General features: G+C 42.9%; 1 protein-coding gene and 1 pseudogene across 1 annotated transcript; both read right to left on the bottom strand.

Annotated features, from left to right (window-relative positions):
• Positions 1-1,180: 1,180 nt before the first annotated feature.
• LOC147977583 (uncharacterized) lies at positions 1,181-2,461 on the bottom strand (annotated as a pseudogene).
• A 12,537-nt stretch (positions 2,462-14,998) lies between these two features.
• Positions 14,999-18,788, bottom strand: LOC125542245 (disease resistance protein Pik-2). The gene is made up of 3 exons (XM_048705202.2): positions 17,964-18,788; positions 16,112-17,842; positions 14,999-16,010 (listed from the first exon to the last, which is right to left on the bottom strand). The coding sequence occupies exons 1-3, from the start codon at positions 18,749-18,751 to the stop codon at positions 15,296-15,298; spliced, it is 3,234 nt and encodes a 1,077-aa protein (XP_048561159.2). The 5' UTR covers positions 18,752-18,788; the 3' UTR covers positions 14,999-15,295.
• Between the last annotated feature and the right edge of the window lie 436 nt (positions 18,789-19,224).

Here is a 19,224-nt window from a genome sequence, read left to right as displayed (position 1 = left end):
CTGGTGCGCCATTACTAGTTAGAACTAGTAATGGCGCACTTTGGTAGGATGCGCCATTAGCATGTATGTAAAAATAAAAAAAATTATCACTAGTGGCGCACCTATTTTCTGGTGCGCCATTAGTGTCTTCCACAGTAATGGCGCGTCACCAACTGGTGCGTCATTCGTATATAGTAGTGGCGCACTACTTCCCTGGTGCGCCATTAGTGTCAATCCTATTTATAGCCCTTTTCCTAGTAGTGAGAAGGGATAAGAGAGAGGAAGGATTCGGTTATATCCACCGAAACCATTTAAACATCTATCCCTAGTCTATCTCTACAATGCTACGTTTAACACTAACTATTCAAGAAACATTGAAGAAATTTATGATCAAAGCTTGAACTTGGTCTTATAATTAAATTCAGAGCACATCTTGCCTTTTTGAACTTCTGAAAGCATTCCTGATTACTTCTAAAGTATGAAAGCAAAGGCTCTTCCTTTTTTTAAGCCATCCAACAATTCGAAAGAGCAGCAGGGCAAGCTTCAAGAATCCACTATTTCTGGACAGTTCTAATCCGGCAAAAATAACCCAGAGGGTGTTATTGTTATCTCCCTCAATAACCATCTAGACATGCAAAAGGCCATCATATTAAACTGAGGGTGTTATTGTTATTGTTATTTCCAAAAACTTGTTCCATATCATTAAACTAAACTGTATGTTATTGGCACTTTACATGATGTATCATTCGGAGTTTAATTGATAGCATAGGCCATCAGATTACCAGAAGCTTTTGTGAACTATATAGTACTTGCTGGGTTAAGACTTGAGAGTCTACTTGTTAGATTTTTAACGATTAGTTAATGCATCAGTAGTATGTATAATAACACCCCCAAACTGCTACCTAAAACAAGAGAACAAAACACTAGTTCCAGATAATACATTCAGAATACAAAAATCGTGCCAAACAGTTCACAGGTGGCTCGATCAATGTCATTCATACACAGAGGAGACTGGTAAATTCAACAGCCAGCACACACGTATAGCTTTGCTGCTGCTTTTTTTTCAAAAAAAAAAATCATCACAAAGAAAGGAAAGAGGCAGCAAAGGTCGATTAATGCATGCAGGCACATACAACCGGCCGAGCTGCTTCTTGGTTCAGATAGTACATGGCAAACACACCCAAACAAGTCACACTCGTAATCACAAGTAGTTATCCATGTAGATGCACACAGGCACACATAAGCAGGCAGCCTTTACAATTCCACACAGGTACTAACAACCAAGCACTCATCAATGTCACACACAGATATGCAACCTGGTCGACGCTGCAATCGCAGACCACACACAAACGCATCGGCCAGGTTTGTGTACGTAGGCACAAACCTTTCCGCTTCTTATTTGAAAGCCACAGTGTATGGTGAGAGCCACCATAAGCTCGCACCTGAGGCATTGGCAACAATAACACACAATAAAAATCCAAGCAAGCACTACACTCCTGGGCCACCTACAGTACTGCCCTCCTGGGCTCTTAAGTACAAGAGTCTGAAGGCTGCTAGGTTTTGATAGGCTTGTTGGAGGCTTTTTCATGTCAGTGTTCCCTGACAAATCAAGTATTTCCACATTTGGCTTATCTATAAAGGAGTTATCAAACATGCCTTGATGTCTCCATTTACATGTTGGTTTTATTAGTTGGAGCCTCTGGAGGTTAGGTAGTCCCCTTGTAGGTCAGCAGCGTACTGCCAGCCCTGGACTCCCTCTATATTTAGCTCTCTGGTATTTGTCATGAGATCCATCTTTTCTTCAGTCAAGATTCCATTCCATTCAGTGTAACGTAGATCTAGGACCTGCAAGCTACACAAATATAACCACTCTGCATGATTCTCTGCTAAAATTTTTCCCCCAATGTACATTGGTCCAGTTCAAGGAATCTTAGTTCATGACACTTCAGGAAAGGAGGTGGCGCAAAATTGAAGGCACAACAACAGAGAACTAGCACATCAAGCTTATTGGAATGCTCAAACAAGCCAATTGGTAATGTTGGTGGGTAACTGGATGCTTCAAATGTCAAGGAGAATGATGATGCCGCTGCAGGTATTGTTTTCGTACGGTATGCTTCTGCATCTCTCGACGTGACCGAAATCCGGTGGTATGGGCCTTCTTCATACACATCATCATCTTTAATTACCAGAAAAGGAGACTCTGAATGTTTCATGAACATTTTAAGAACATGATCAAGCAGAGAAGCATCACACTTTCAATTTATCCCCAGATGCAATGCATTATTGATATCCCTTGCTCCCCCACCTTGTATGGTTACATCTCATATCCAAAGTGCTTAACTTGATGGCCGATAACAGCAGCTCACGAAAACACAAGTGTTTACATTGTAATCTCTGAAGTACATTCTGATCTGAAATATTTCTTCTGCAATGACTGCTGCCAATCCAGCCCAAAACCGGAGCAGTAGTGCAAGATATGCATGCAGGAGCAGGAGGCTTTGCGCTCAGAAGCTTCAGACAGCAGCAGCAAGTTACCTCCTCCTCCTCTCAGCTGTATCTAAAGGGCGCATGGTCCGTTGCTTCTTGTCTCTTTTCTAGTGAGGGAGTATTTGCCAAAGTATGAAGCAACGTATGTGCCCTGATTTGCTTTTTCTTTTGCTTTTCCTAAAGATGCGTGCTGCATTTGATTTTTCACGCTACCCAGTGGGGATATAAAGCCTTTGCCAATCAAAGTGCAGCAATTCATCCTCCTCTGTTTAAAGGTTTATAAAAAAAAGTAGGAGTAGTAGCATAGCAAACCCCAACAACAAAGTCGGTGTAGCCTCGCCGGACGCCTCACCTAGATGGATCTGCCGGAGAGTTGTTTGGTCCGAGGCTCCGGCTCCGGCCAGATGTGAGCAAGCACCCCAGGCCGCTTGATTCCTACCCTCCGTCTCCATCCTACGCCCCCCGTCGCGGTCGCCCTCCTCTGTTCCGCGCCGCCGACAGGAACTCCGGGCCCGTCCGTGGCATGGCGCCGAGTGGGGATGCGAAGGTTGAGGAGGAATGAGCGATGGATTTTTGGTGGTCTCGGATGAAATGGGGATCCATTCTTCAGACCAACAGCGCCAGATTTGGGGATTGAATCCACCGTTTTCATTCGGCAAACGTAACGAGCGAACGTGCGTTCCATAAGTGTGAGAGCAACTCTGGTACTCTACTGATCCAAAAAAAGAACTCTAATACTCTACTGATCCAAAAATAAATAAATAAAGCCAGCCTTAAAAAATCCCTTTTTTATTTTTTTTATTTTAACCATAAGAAAAACAAAGGATTCCTTATATGATGGAGTGGCTGCAAAATTTCGTTTGAAATGTAGTGTGGTAGATTTCTTATAAAAATTCCCGCATGATTCAATCCTATGAATCGAATAACCAACATAAAAAAAATTCATAACCCTCCACTATTCTATGAAAATCCTTTAAATCAAAGAGGCCCTAAAAGGGCGCAAATAATCTAAACCCGCACTGACAATACCCAATACCACTTTAGTGCCCATTTTTTTAACCAAAGGCAGACTCTCAGTCCCAAAGATTGGGAAGAAAACTCACCGCGGTGGGTAAGAAAACTAAAGAGGTAAATACACTAGGGGTGCCTCAACTTGTTTTGCACGGTCAGTTTAGTGCCTAAAGTTACAAAATACACGAAATTGGTGCTTAAACTTGTCCGGCTATGCAAACACGGTGCCACCTTCTGTATCTGGGCGTATGGTCTGCCCACGTGGCGTGACAACCCCACATGTCAGTGCCAGAGAGCGGGGAACGTGCTGGGTGGCCTGCGCTTGAGATTGTTTTTGCAGGAAACTCCTCATATTTAATTTAATCACGTAGGAAAAACCTATGTCAGTATAAGCGTATGACAGACAAAAACTAAAAAAAACGTGTGAGTCCACGCCAAACTCTGCTGAATAGGCAATCATGAAGTCGAACTGTACATATTGCGTTGTTATGCATAAGGTAATTCTTCTATAAAAATATAAAGGGGGCGCTTGCCTCTGGGATCTCGCCTTTTTTGTAACTTTGCAACACGGGCATATTGTGCCCGTTTTTTGAACTTCAAAGAAACGGATTTTTACAGTGCAAAAAATTCTGAATTCTTTTATATGTGCACATATAGAAGTGTAATACATCGTGTGAATTTTCATCAAAATCTGTGCTTGTATGTGAGAGATAAGAAAAAGACAAATACATGCAAAAATCAGCTCTTTTTTTCGCCGGATTTTTGTCTTTATTGCAGAGTATAATATAACATCATTTCAGACGAAATTTGACAGTCACTTATAGCACATGCATATGTTTTTATCAAATAAATAAATAAATGGTAACTTTTAAGTGACGGTTTTTACCCTTTCAAAAAAAAAAGTGCTCAGTGGCCACCGTGCTCCAAAAATCCGTTCTGGTCGCTATGTACCTCTTCAAGCGATTTTGTTTCCATATGGCGCTCGTCTAGGTCCACACAAGTTCTACTTCTACTTTTTCAAGCTCGTGGTTATAATTTTTTTTACTATTTTAAAAAATAAATGTTCGAAAAAAGTACAAACTGCCATAAACTTAGAAGAAAGTTTTAGTGCATTTGAAAAATGTTCAACATGTTTTGGGAAAAGTTTTCACATGTATTAACAAATTATAAGTGTTTTTGAAAAATATTTGCCATGCATTAAAAATGACAATGTGTATTTTACAAAAGGCTCAACATGTTTTTAGAAAATGTTCAACGCTTATTAAAATTGTTTTGAATATCCTTATATTTCTACAAACATGGTTGACATGTTTGGATACATTGTAGAATTTAATATTATTAGAAAATAATTTTTAATACATGTTGAATAGTTTACAAAATACAAAGTTGTCAATTTTTTAATAATTGGGTATTCTAGAAATAGAGTGAAGATACACAATAATTGTGTGTGCTTCTGATGCAGAATGAAGATATATGAATTTACACAATAGTATTTAATATGGGTTCAACTATTTAACTCAACATAAAATTCTGAAAAAGTTCATTTTACCTCTTCAAAGTACACACAAAAAGAAGAAAAAAGATTTGAAAATACAAAGTAATTTAATATTGGTAATTATTGTATTTTTATATGGGAAAAATTGTGTGTCATAAAACTAAACATGAACTTGGAAAAAATAAAAAATAACCAGTGGTAATAAATAAATAAATAAATGATGGATAAACGCATCAATCAGTCTACAATAGCTTTATTGCTAACATTCTTATGGAAAGCAAAGTTCAGCTGCATGGCTAGATCATGCCGGTAGTTGACCAGGAGGTGCCTCGTTCGAAACTCCTCTGTGTTTTTTTTTTCATTTTATTTCTATCTAGCATACCCTATACTTCAAGACTTTCCTGCATGATTAAATAAAATTCGAGTTTGGTTTCTGTAAAATAATTCCTCACGAGCGGGCACATGGGCCACTGCCACACTAGCATGCCACGCTGACAGCACGTACGTTGGAATACGGATGAAGGCACCGTATTTGCACGATCGGACAAGTTTGAGCACCAGTTTCATGTATTTTACAACTTTAGGCACCAAACTGACCACAAAGGACAAGTTTAGGCACCTCTGATGTATTTAACTCAAAACTAAATATGAGAGCAACCCTACTGGTCCATCCAAAAAAACACGCCCAGCCGAAAAATTGATTTTCTTTCTCCTTCTATGAAATTCAGCCTAACTAGAATCCAATTTTTTCGAGACGGACAAAGGACATGCCCCTCGGTCCCAAAACTTTAGGGAAGAAAACTCATGGCGGTGAGAAAGGAAACTCATGGTGGTGGGGGAGGAAAATACGAAGGAGAACCTGGGTTCCAGCGCATCCTATATGCAAAAAAAAATTAGTAATTCAAAAAAAGTTCAAAAAATTCCAAAAAAATTTTGGTATCAAACATGATCAAGTATTGTAGTCATATAAAAAGATTCGTTGGAGAATGACTTTTATTGCATCCTAGGTCGAAGATTTGGCAAAAAAACGCTATATACAAGCACTATACACGCTATATTGTCGTCATAAACTTGTCTTTTTTGCCCTGAAGTCAATATAAATCATTTCTTGTCCAAACTTTTTATACGAGTACAATACCTGATCATCTTTGATTCCAAACAAGATTTGGAATTTTTTGAACTTTTTTTGAATTACTAATTTTTTTGTGCATATAGAGTGCGCGGGTACCCGAGAGCATCAAGTTCCCGTCCCACCTGATATCCCTATATCTATTTTAATTATGGCCAACTGGATGATTCATATTGGATGAAATGACCACAATAGCCCTAGGAGGAAAGCCATTTTTGTGTATCGTCAGAACTACCAATCATTTTGTTCCTTTGAGTCAAGTTTCCTTTGAAACCATCTCTCGTAGCTCTGGCACCCCCGAGCATAACTGTTTTTTTTTGGCACTTCCAAGTGTTCTTTATCTAGTTGCGATATAGGTCTGATACTCCGAAGCAAATTCTTCCGCTACCTTCGAACTGTGGCTTTGGCATTTCTATAATTTCAATTGAGAGCTACTATATTTTCTCCGGGACTACCGAGCAATTTGTTTTACCCGCACTTCCAAGCAGTTTCTTTTTTGCAGTAAAAGAAACATATATTAGATTAAAGTGGATGGATTCAAGTGACCAATGTCGGTGTCAAAACCGGCAGATTTCGGGTAGGGGTCCCAAGCTGTTAGATCGGATCGATCGACAACAAGAGAGAACGCACACAAACTTTACCCAGGTTCTGGCCCTCTCTATGAAGGTAAAACCCTACGTCCTGCTCTTGCTTATGCTCTTGCTTATATTATGGAAGTATCAAGGTACAGTGTTGATCTACCTCGAGATCGTGAGTTGTGGTCTAAACCCTAGGGTATGGTGAATGTATGAATGGGTGTATGGATGGTCATCGTCTATCGACTAACCTGGCCTCGGCTTATATAATGTACCGGAAGCCTAGGGTAACAAGAGTCCTAGTTGGCTACGTCGGTGGAGAGGAGTTCTTATCTTGATCACTAATGGGCTGCCCGAACTGGCCCATTAGTGAACCGCCATGGGGGTCCTCGGTCCAACCCACCTGGTCGGGAGATGATGTGGTGAGTACCCCCTAGTTCAGGACGCCGTTAGTAGCTCTCTGAACCGGTCTTCACATTGGGGACGCTTGCTTGGTTCTTTCGAGTTGTTCTCCGTCTTCGGCGAACGGTCTTGAAAACTGGTTCAATAAATTCTTCCCATCTCTAATCTTGAGGATCGGCAAGGTGCATCCAAAGAGTTCACACGTCGGGCATCCGAGGATCCCCTTTAAGTTCTCGGCCTCTATCAATGCCTTGTTGTTTTTACGCCACACCTCGGGTTCAAAGTTTATCCCGTGCGACGGTGTTCTATTGCATTCGAGCTCCAATGTCAGACTGCATCCAAGGTGTATTTTTGCTACCGAGCTCCAACGTCGATCTACATCCGAGATGTCATAGATCATTGATGATCCACAAGTATAGGGGATCAATTGTAGCTCTTTTCGATAAGTAAGAGTGTCGAACCCAAAGAGGAGCAGAAGGAAATGACAAGTAGTTTTCAGTAAGGTAATGTATGCAAGTGCTGAAATTGTAAGTAGCAGAGTAGTTTGATAGCAAGATAATTTGTAACGAGCAAGTTACAATAGTAGTAGCAAAACTGCAGCAAAGTAGCCAAATCATTTTGAGGCAAAGGACAGGCCAAAACGGTCTCTTATGATAAGCAAAGCGTTCTTGAGGGTACACGGGATTTTCATCTAGTCACTTTCACCATGTTGGTTTAATTCGTGTTCGGTACTTTGATAATTTGATATGTGGGTGGACCAGTGCTTAGGTGTTGTTCTTACTTGAATGAACCTCCTACTTATGATTAACCCTCCCGCAAGCATCCGCAACTACGAGAAAAGTATTAAGAATAAATTCTAACCATAGTATTAAACTTTTGGATCCAATCGGTCCCTTGCTGGGGTTTAAGCTTCTTCACTCTCGCAACCCATCATCTTATTGATACTCCATAATGCATTCCCTTAGGCCCAAAATATGGTTAAGTTTCATGTAGTCGACGTTCACATGACACCACTAAGGGAATCACAACATACATACTATCAAAATATCGAACACGTATTAAATTCACATGATTACTTGCAACATGAGATTTCTCCCGTGACCTCAAGAACGAAAGTAACTACTCACAAATGATAATAATGCTCAAGATCAGAGGAGTTTTAAATAGCATAATGGATCTGAACATATAATCTTCCACCAAATAAACCATATAGTACTCAACTACAAGATGTAATGAACACTACTAGTCACCCACAAGCACCAATATATAGTTCCGGTAACAAGATTGAATACAAGAAATGAACTAGGGTTTGAGATGAGATGGTGTTGTTGAAGATGTTAATGGAGATTGCCCTCCCCAAGATGGGAGAGTTGTTGGTGATGATGATGATGATGATCCGGGAGGGAAGTTCCCCCGGCAGAATCGCTCTGCCGGAGGGCAAAAGTGCTCCTACCCAAGTTCCGCCTCAAGACGGTGGCGCTCCGTCTCAAAAGTTCTCTCCTTCTTTTTTTTCTAGGTCAAAATGACCTATATACCAGAAGATGGGCACCGGAGGTGGGATTGGGTGAGCACAACCCACCAGGGCGCGCCTGGGCTGCCTAGCGCGCCGAGGTGGGTTGTGCCCACCTGATGGCCCCCCTCTGGTAGTTATTTGCTCCAATATTCCTCAAATATTCCACAAAAATTCTCCGTGAAGTTTCAACTTGTTTGGAGTTGTGCAGAATAGGTAGCCTGACATAACTTTTCCAGGTCTAGATTTTCAGCTGCTGGAATTCTCCCCCTTGGTGTGTACCTTGCAAATTATGAGAGAGAAGGCATTAGAATTACTCCAAAAAGCATTATTATGGATAAGAACATCATAAATAATAGTAAGAAAACATGATGCAAAATGGACGTATCAATCACCTTGGTTTGAAAAAGTTGGAGGTGTTCAGCCGAGCTTAATACCGGAAATGCCTTCTATGGAGCCAGCCACTTGCATCCGAACTTTATGTTGGACTGTTTCTGAGATGGTGCACCACCTCGGCCGTGAGCTTATTTTTTGTGGATTTTTTTATTGGTGTAATTTATTCTCTTCCGAGATGTATAACCAGTAGCCCTCAAGGTGCGTGTCGGCCTAAAATCCAGGGTGCACCTGAAGGATAAAACAAAACCCCTGATCCCAGCAGCCCCTGAGACTCAGGTCGATTCGCGAAATCGGCCTAAGGATCAACTCCTAGCTCGGCAACATACTTAGGAACGGAAACATAGTGTACATACTCCTCCAGACACAGGTTGAGTGCGGTCAACCAACATGAGGATCCTAATCTCCTCGAAAACTGTTTTGCACTTTTTAAATTGTCTACATTGAATCGTCAATGCAGTAGCCCCGAGAGTTGGGTTGGCAATATGGCCGACCCTAGGATCGTAACTCCTTGGGAACTAGTTCAACTGTCGTGTAGATTTTGACAACACTAAGGTGCAGCTCGGTAGGAAAGATGCCAAACTGTGGGTCAGAAAAGATATCCTGAGCAAGACCATCACGCAGAACACCTCGATCAAGAGGATGTCCCGCCTCCTGAAAGGAAAACATAAAACGGGTTAACGGTTTTATAAGCTTGAAAAACCAAAAAAAAACTTATGTGAAAACTTCACGCCTGAATGAAATCAAGTTTTTTGGTGCCAATCCAAGTATTGGTCTTAAAATCAATATGTCTTCCGTTGTACTTTAACATGACACATCCCATCTCTAAACTTCAAGTAGGCTAGCCTTTGGCTTCAACCTGCTTATCCCAAAGGTTGAGTGCTTCTCAGAGGGCAGTTTAGCAAACTAAACTCTAGCGGCTTTAAAGAGAAACTAGGCTATCCGGCTATTGACCATACACTCTAATCGAGAAAGGAGTGGTGGAAAAGGACTTTGCAACAACTAAGAAGAAAACACATTTATTATAAAATGGCTCCTATGAATTTAAGAGCCCCCAGTTAACATGGGAAAAGGAAGTGTTTTTAACAAACTAAGTTTTAATAAAAAAAGTTTTTTGTTTAACACAAATATAATGCTTGGTCAAACCGAACCAAAATTGAAAATTTGAAGAAAAAAATGAGCATGAAAGCAACTTAGCTGGCTAATGTGATCAGTTTTGATGGCGCGGTCTCGGCTTTTGTCGAACGAAGACACAGTCCTCGACCTGGCCGAGGTCCTAGCCCCCAAGCCCGAGATGAACGAGCGAGGAGCTCGGCTTGACGAAGTGGCGACGCAGCACGGTCGATGCGTTGAGGTGAAGCACCCTGTCCAGCTAACATGATGAAGTTGGTCGGCAGGTGACACCGAGGTCCCCGTAGTAGGTTGATGAAGAGATGGCAAAGCCCCCGGTCCAACCGAGGTAACGAAGCAGATCGGCAAGGTGACGTTGCGGCCCCCATGGCAGCCGAGGTGCCGAAGCAGATCGGTGTGGTGGACACCACCCCCCCTCCACAGCCCCCCACCCGACCCCTCCCGCCCCTCAAACCCTAGCTCGTCGTCGTCGCCGCCGCCGCCAACCCCTGCTGGTATGTCCGTTCCTCCTAGCTTAGATAATAAAGTTCATGTTACCCAATGATTCCCATATCGTCGCCGTTCGCCCCGACCTGTCGATCCCGGAGCAACACCTCGCTGCGGAAGCCGCGCGAAGACATTGACTATGTTGCCATGCCGAAGGCTTCATGTCAGTGGGGTAGCATATTACTGTATCTCTTCGACGGCCCTGCCGCTGATCTCCTCCATCACGTGATCAAGGATTTGTGATCCTCGTATGCAATCGAGCTCATTTTGTCATTTATGAAGGACATGTTTTACGGCGGCGGCTTGGAATCCTCAATTGCCAAGTCAAATCTCATCGACCACGACCACGAGGAGGGCACCCACAAAGGTTCTTCCAAAGTGAAACAACCCATATGTGACATCAGAGAGCGCACCATGGGTCTGAGTTCTTCCAACTGGAAGGATCCCATCCATGACATGTGAGGCAACATCCTATCTCAGCAAATCTTATCTTTTCTAGCTTGCCAACCAGTACCCTTTGTTGTTGTAGCATTTTCCATGCGGTGTTTTAATTGTGCCGTTTTAATTATTTCAGTTATAAAAAAATGTATTGTTCAATAGGGCTATATGATGTTTAAGTATGAATTGTCCACTTTAGTTTCACGAATGGCTATATTTGGTTGTTTATAGTGAGTAGATGCCATGTTTATCTGTATTTGGTTGTTAGGTTGGTTGCAGTGAGCATTTTTCTAGTTATCGAGCAGATGCCTTGTTTATCTATATCTGGTTCTTAGGTTGGTTGAAGTGAGCATTTGTCGAGTTATCAAGCAGATGCCTTGTTTATTGTATTTGGTTGTTAGGTTGGTTGCAGTGAGCATTTGTCCAGTTTTCAAGCAGATGCCTTGTTTATCTGTATTTTCTTGTTAGGTTGGTTGCAGTGAGCATTTATCCAATTTTCAAGCATATGCCCTGTTTATCTGTATTTGCTTGTTAGGTTGGTTGCAGTGAGACTCTGTCCAGTTTTGAATGGCTATATTTGATTGTTATACTGATCATTTATGCCTTGTTTATTTCAATCATTCATAATGTGATGTTCATTATGTGCAAGTCGGAACTGTGCCACTCGATTGCATCAATACAAGTTTAAACGGCTATATTTGGTTCTAGTTATGCCTAGTGTAGTTAACACATGCCCTTTATTTCAGTTTTACACATTTATCCAGTGTGATTTTTAAGCATTACCTACGTTCTATTCATTTTCAACAATACCAGTTTGAATTACAATATTTGATGGCTGTTAAGCCTGTTGTATGTAACATTGCCTTCCATTTTATATCTTCTTTAACAGCATGCTGAAAGCAACACATTCAAGTTATCATTTGGAGATGATGTTGTTTATCTTTGCTATATTTTTTTGATGTTAAGGTTGATGTATTGATCATGCTTTTCCACTACTTATGCAGGACAACAACGGGTGTGCCCACCATTTTCTGCCGAGGTTAGTTTCATTCCTCGGCTTGTACTCCCCCCGTCGTTCCATAATGTAGTGCATATGAATCCATGCATGGACACTTGTTAGCTTCTAATATTGACTTATTGCTTGTAGGTACATATGCCCTTGGCAAGGATCCACGCATATACCATTTTTGCGTGTGGGCAATGAGATATTCATGAACAAGCATCAAGTGAGGAAACTGATAAGGATTATTAGCAAAAAGATACGAATGATGGCAAGAAAATTATTTTTTATGCTCTATCCAACACAATAGTGAGCTGTATGATGATAACTACAAACTCTGCAGCCTTCTCTTTTTACTGCCCATAATGAGTTGTTAGACAACAATGTCTGAAACTTTTTCGTTCGCAATGGTTTCCGAAGCAGTTCACTCAAGATTACCTCAGAAAATACGTGATTGGTGGACATGCAATGAAGGTTAAAGTATTTCATCCAGACTACAATGAGCATCGAGAAGTCCTCATGAAGACAGTGAAGGATGGATGGGCAGCCATCAAAAGGGGTTGGCCTAGAGTCGTGCACGCATCACGCACGGAGGAGGGCACAATATGGGCATTCCGCTTCACCTTCTCCAGCAACCAGAATGTCTTTCACCTTTCTCCTTACAGTCTTTAGTATAACTATGGTTCATCATTCTTTACTTGGTGCTTCCGTAGTTCTTCAGTATACGTACATGTCCATCGAATTATGCATTCGTGGTTGAACCTATATTTGTAATAAACATGGTTGGATATGAAATAAGTGATTACCTACTTACAAATTCAAAATACGTGATTTTTAAATTTGGGATTAAATTAGGAATTACACTGCACACGGTTTGCAAAAGCGAAACGTCTACGATAGACGTGGAGATCAGACACGTTTCTCGGATCCACTACGTGTGCAATCAATCTCTACTGCACACATGATCAGCCAAGAAAAATGCGTGCGATTAACAACAGCATCGCACATAGTTCTTTCATATTAAATGTTTGCGAAAGTCACCTTATCACACAGGCTACACAATTATGGACTGTTTATGATGTTGTGCGCATCATAAACGTTTGATCATAGAAGAACACGTGCGATAGGTCTTCATCTGATGCGGGTACGACGGATGAATCGTGTGGGATGTATTCAAGCTTCACATACAGTTTTATAGGGACAACCATATGCGCTCTTACATCGAATCGCATATAGTCGAGGAAAAGTAAATGTGTGTGATTATCTGCTTCTATAATCGTGAACTGTTTGTGATGGACCGCGCATCGTAAATGTAGCACCATAGAATACCGAGTGTGATGGCAATGTAAGCACAAACGAGTTGCAAGGATGAAGCCTTTCGGATATTCAAGATATCAGAAACAGTTTTATAGGGATAATTGTATGCATCAAGGCTCCCTATCTCCGACAATTTCTAGATCGTGTGGGAAGGATCCCCTATCGCAGTCACTCACTTGGCGATAGTTCAAAACACCGTCGCAAAAAGAGGTTAAAAACCGTTTGTATAGCAGCTCGCTGTAGCAGTGTGGGTTCTTGAGAGTGGGGATCTTTGTGGATTTCAAGCAAGTGACTTTGCTTTACTTGTTACTCTTGGATGGTGTGCGCTTGCTAGATGGTTAGGAGTCACTCAGAGAGCCTTCAACCATTATATTGTTAATGAATCAAGAGTTTAGAAATGAAGATTCCCTACTTCATGAAAATCTACCTCAAGTGCGGCTTCACCTTTGTGGTCGATAAGCCATGGTGGAACAGGTTGGCTTGCACTTGGTTGGCCATTTATGGTCTTATGGTCTTTGTGATTTGAAGCCTCCACCAACGTGGAGTAGGATATGGCCTAATTATCCGAATCTGGGTAAAATGTCATCGAGCCCTTCTATGTTTGCATCCATGAACTCTACTTCGTGCTACAATCAGTGGCGGAGCCAGGACTTTCAACATGGGTATATAGAGTAAAAAAATTGTTGCCAACAATGCAAAAAATAAAAAAGTTCATAATAATAATAATAATAGTGAAACTATAAATTATTCTTTGTAGCAACCGTGTCTCTACTAATTCAGTTACATTGCAACAACAAGGAGAAATGATGGTGTTTTCCTTTACTTGCATGAAAGATTTACCCTCAAGAAAAGTAACCAAGCAAGCACATTTAAATATTGTTCCTCAATGGTGGAAAATCTTTCAAACTTCTATATGCCCACGAGGCTATTGTCTTCCTTGCCAGCCTGATACCTGAGTTTCTTTACACGGGTCACCATCGACTAGCTACTTTTCCAGTACTATATACATACCCCCTCCGTTCACAACCTAAGGAGCTTTTCAAGGGTGGAGTGATTGTGCAGGTCGTATTTGAGATGCACCATGTAGTGACTTTGGGTTTGGGTGCTCTCGTTTCTGGATCAGATGATGTTCCTTAGGTTGTTTTTTCTAGTTTTCTAGACCTCATAACCCTACCTCCCAGCTCTGGTGTTTTTTTGTGTTTTTTCTCTCTTCGGTTTTCGACCCAGTTTCCCTTATAAACGGGCCACTTCTTCCACGGTCGAATTCTGTTCGGCCGTTCTTTGGCAATAAATACCCCGCTAATGGTTGTTTCGTAAAAAAAAACCTCGCAACCAATCACTATGGTTTATTGATGCCTAGGGCGATCTCGACAACATGCCAAATAGTTTTAGCAAGAAAACAGTCAGAGAAGCGATGTTGCATAGTGCTCATTACGGTTACAAAAACTGCATTTGAGGCTTCCTATCCAAGTCTGTACAGATGCATATGAGCGAGATATATATCAGATGAACCGTAATAAATCTTTCAGGAAATTTAGCTACAAAACAGATGTATATGAGCGAGGGGCGAATTCTGTACAGATTCAGATATATCTGCATTCTTTTTTTTTAGGGGGGTGGGTGGGTTGTTTTGAGTAAATAGCAGTACAACATATGCACGATGGTTTATACGTACGTAGCATACAGGAGGCCTTAATATGCCACAGACACAAACAATGTCGGGGCTTACAGTATTATTAGGACTATTAATCATCACTGCTGTCTGACTGACACACATTGTAAGGAATCAAATGGCCTCATTAGGCAATAATTTGTCCTAAAGATGAAATCCAAATCAAACAAGCGAAAGAAAGGATCAAATCAGCTCACGGAACAGTGTACGCCGGATGCATGATACAGCCGGCGACCAAGGATATGAATGCCGGGGGGAGCAAGCGCCGTATCATTTGTCCACAAGCAGGGCCATCTGCAGCTGAATCTTCTGAAGCAGCTCTTCCTTGTGTGCGCCACGAAGCGTGTCCTTAACCTCTCGCTTGTTCATGAACAGGAACATCGGCGCACCATCAACTTCGTATGCCTCGGCAATATACTTCATATCATCAATATCAACCTCGAGAAAAATGGCATCTGGAAACCTGTTGGCGAGATGAGCAAAAAAGGGAGCTATGATGCTGGATGCCCCGCACCAGCTCGCGGTGAACTCAATCACGAGCAGCTTGTTGTCCTGCTCGATCATCATGGTCCAGTCATCCAGGCTGCGGATCTTAATCACCGCCGATGGCTGCTCCTTCACATTAGAGAGCGGCCCTAGACGCCTCACCAAACGGCCTCGACGTTTTCTGTTGAATTCCAGTAGGGGATTGTTGGGGTTCTGAGACACTTGGTCTCTGATGTGGGTCTCCGCGGCAGAAACTGTTGTTGAAGTAGGCTCACAGTAGATGGTGGCACGGACCTGCACAAGACAAGAGAAATGCTGGATACCAAGCACAAAGTGATCTGTATCCTCCGATGACTGGAAGTCAATGAGAAGCCTTCGGAGGTGCGGCATGGAGCCTTCTTCAAACTGCAGCCCTGTCCAAGCGCCATGCTCGCAGACGTACCAGAACACCTTGAGGCGCTGAAAGCCATCCTTGCTGCTCACGGACAACCTTGCTGGGCTGCAATATGCATGAATACGTACAGTCAGTCACTAAGCTAATTAACTAAGCATTTGCCTAGAAAAATGCAATGCATGCGATAAAGAAAACACTTTACTCACCTTTGTGGTTCACCGGTGAGGCCATATACATGTTGTGGCCGCAGTGAATGCAATTTTAGGAGGACTAACTTTGGCAGCCCCCCGAGGGCGCTGACACCTTCTGCATCTACTATTGAAACTCCGATATGCAAGTGAGTGAGGTCAACAAGGAAAGAGATCTCCTGTGGGACTTTTAGGGGGCACAATAGCCAGTCCAATCTTAGCTCAAATTTCCGCAGGTAACGTGGCCTTACATGGCTCCAGCAGTCAACAAGTAAGTCGAGCAGACGATGAGGGTATTCATCAAGAAAAAGGAACTGCAAGTTTGATTTCCCCACCTCCTCCACCAAATGCTTGATTCCCTGCCGTTCCGCTTCTTTTGCAGTACTATTATACGTAATCCTAAATCTCACCCCAAGCATCCGCAGCTGCATCAACTTGCTAACAAGCCCTGCCACATTGTCAGCAAGTGAGCCATCACCACCCAGACAGACCGTTGATAGTTCCTCCAAATTTTCCATTTCCCCCATTCCTCCTCCCTGTCCCCGTATTGTGAGACCATTTGCAAGCAAACACACCAACTTGGTCGTGCCCTTAAATTCTGGTAATTCATTTACCTCAGTCTGCCTTAAATCTAAGGTAGACAGGTGGTCAAGTTCCATAATTTGTTGAGGCAGCTCTGTGACATCGGCCCCGCCAAGTGCCAAGTACCTCAGCAGAGACAAACTTCCAATGCTTCCCAGTTGTTCGTTTTGCAAGCTGACATCACTGAGATCTAGCACCCGTACAAGTTTGAACTGATCTAAAAGATCAGGGATCCTTCCAACATCCCCACAGAATGCAAGGGATCTCACCTGAGATAGGTGCAAAGAAATTGCTTTGTCTTGGTCACAAACTGAGCTTTCTTCACTGCTTGAGTCCTCCTCCCGACTCTTTTGTTCCAAAGAACAATAATATTTACTGCTAAGCAAGGTGTCACCTTCGTCTTGTTCGCCGCAGTCAAGGCAGATTCGCCGGACCCTTTCATAAGGAAATAGTCCACACTTCAACTTTCCACCTTCAGTAGTAAAGTTTTCTTCGGCTGACAAGGATTCCATGAAATCAAGAACAACACCATGAACAGTACAACCCGTCGGCTCATCATTATCATCATCAAATGCCGGTTGAATCAGTCTCCTATTGATAAGCTCATTGAAGTAGCTTTCCCCTGTTTCCCACAAGCTTTCTCCATCTCTTTTAGCAATTAATCCTTCAGCTTCCCATCTTCTTATCAAATGATCTTTCTTGATGGTACGATTTCCAGGAAAAGCACTCAAGTACAGAAAACAAGACTTCAAAGGAAGTGGTAGATCATCATAGCTGATCTCCAGTACCTTTCTCATCCATTGTGGTGTGGAATGACATTGGTCAGGTGGCAAGCATGCAGATTTCCTAGATAGTAATGCAGCTGTAATAGTTATGGCCAATGGCACGCCGCCACCACACATTTCCAACATGTCATCAGAAACTTCAAGCAGCCTATGTTGTTCTGAAACAGGTACTTTACTATGAAATAATGTTTTGGAATCTTTCTCGCTAAGGCGCTCCATCGGATGAACAAAATCACTGGGATGTATGCAACATGATTCTGCTACATCCTTGGTACAAGTTGTAATCAATATCCTATCAGCAGACTTGTCTTTATTAGGCAAAGCACAACTGATCTTCTTCCAAGTCGATATGCTCCGCATGTCCACGAGCACAACAAAATAACTAGCAAAAAGAACAAAATGGTAAAGTGAACATCAGTACGTATTGGCTGGTATGGCTTGATATCACAATGCGAGAAATATTCAGTTAGTACGTAATAGTAAGATAAGATATGGTTCAGTACCTCTTTGTTTTTAAGAATGCCCAGAGTTTATTGATGACCTTCTTCTCGTCCCATGCTTCCATGTCCTCAGAGTTGTAGCCGTTCCATAAATACTCTTCGCAGTGCCAATCCGGCATTACTTGCTTGAGTATACTGATCAGGGTCGTCTTCACGGACGGGTTCCGGCCGAGATGCACGAAAGCCCCGCAGCTGAACTGCCCTTGGAGTTGTCGGTATATTCCCGTGGCAAGAGTTGACTTGCCAATTCCTCCGGTTCCCACGATGCACACCACCTTACGCCGCTCTTCTTGGACCATCAGGTGGTTAACAAGAACATTCCTTGGTTCATCCCTGCCCACAAGGCGGCAAGGCGCCTCCCCATGGAGCAGTTTAGGATCCATGGCAACTGATTCTCTGGTTTCAGCATCATCTTGTAGTGGACAAGTAGTACTAGTACTAGGCGTTGTGCTGCTGAGAAGGCCGTACCTTGTGCAGCGGTCCCGTGCACCTTGGATCTGGCCCTTGAATTCTTCGATTTGTTCCTCCACATCGTCCAGCTTGGCCTTGGAGGGATCGCCGTCGATCCAGTCCTCCATGTCGTAGACCACCTCCCGGACTTGCAGCATCCACTCGTTGATGAGGGAGTTCCTCATCCTCTGCCTAGCAAAGCTGTGCAAGACATCGCTTAGGCTCATTAAGCTCTCTCGCACGCCTTCAGCGAGGTCAGGATACTGGTTCTCCAGTACTCCCAGCTTATCGAGGAGGGAGTTCATCGCTCCCGTGGAAGAGCTCACCATGGGATCACCCATGATCCCCCGCAGCCACAGCCGCCCCCCCCCCCCCCCCCCCCCCCCCCCAAAGTCAACACAACGATGCACAAACTGGCAACATGAGGCGAATGGAACTACGGGTACCCATGGAAGAGCTCACCATGGGCAGCAGGGGGGATCCCTCGGCAAATGGGAGCCATGCTGTGCGGCTGCGCCGGCCGGATGTGAGAAAAGGAAACGATGCCTCGCACTCACGCATAATCTTTTGGGCTTAATTTCTAGCTTCTCACATACGACCCCTCGCCTAGTCTCCCAAATTCGTTGGGACGGCTTGTGGGAGAAGCTGGGCAAGGGAGACTAGTACGTTTGGTTTCACGTCAAAAACGGTTATAGCCTCGCTGGGCTAGGATACGTGTTTGGTTTCCCTAAAATAAACTCTCTTTGGAGGGCCAGATAGCCTCGCTTGGCCAGGAAATGCTTGCTCGCCAGGGAGAGCCAATTCGGCTCGCTCT

The sequence above is a fragment of the Triticum urartu genome, chromosome 3A, assembly GCF_056163025.1.
Source record: "Triticum urartu cultivar PI428250 chromosome 3A, HENAU_Tu73, whole genome shotgun sequence".
NCBI classification, from domain to species: Eukaryota; Viridiplantae; Streptophyta; class Magnoliopsida; order Poales; family Poaceae; genus Triticum; species Triticum urartu.
Note: the sequence above shows the minus strand (reverse complement) of the source record. Positions and strands in the feature narration are given on the sequence as shown.

Bases quoted from the DNA above. Each gene is read 5' to 3' on its own strand.
- LOC125542245 (XM_048705202.2), bottom strand. From the start codon at position 18,751: ATGGGTGATCCCATGGTGAGCTCTTCCACGGGAGCGATGAACTCCCTC. The intron at 17,843-17,963 runs GTACTGAACCAT...TCTTTTTGCTAG, and splicing joins GCATTCTTAAAAACAAAGAG to TTATTTTGTTGTGCTCGTGG. The intron at 16,011-16,111 runs GTGAGTAAAGTG...TGCATATTGCAG, and splicing joins CTCACCGGTGAACCACAAAG to CCCAGCAAGGTTGTCCGTGA.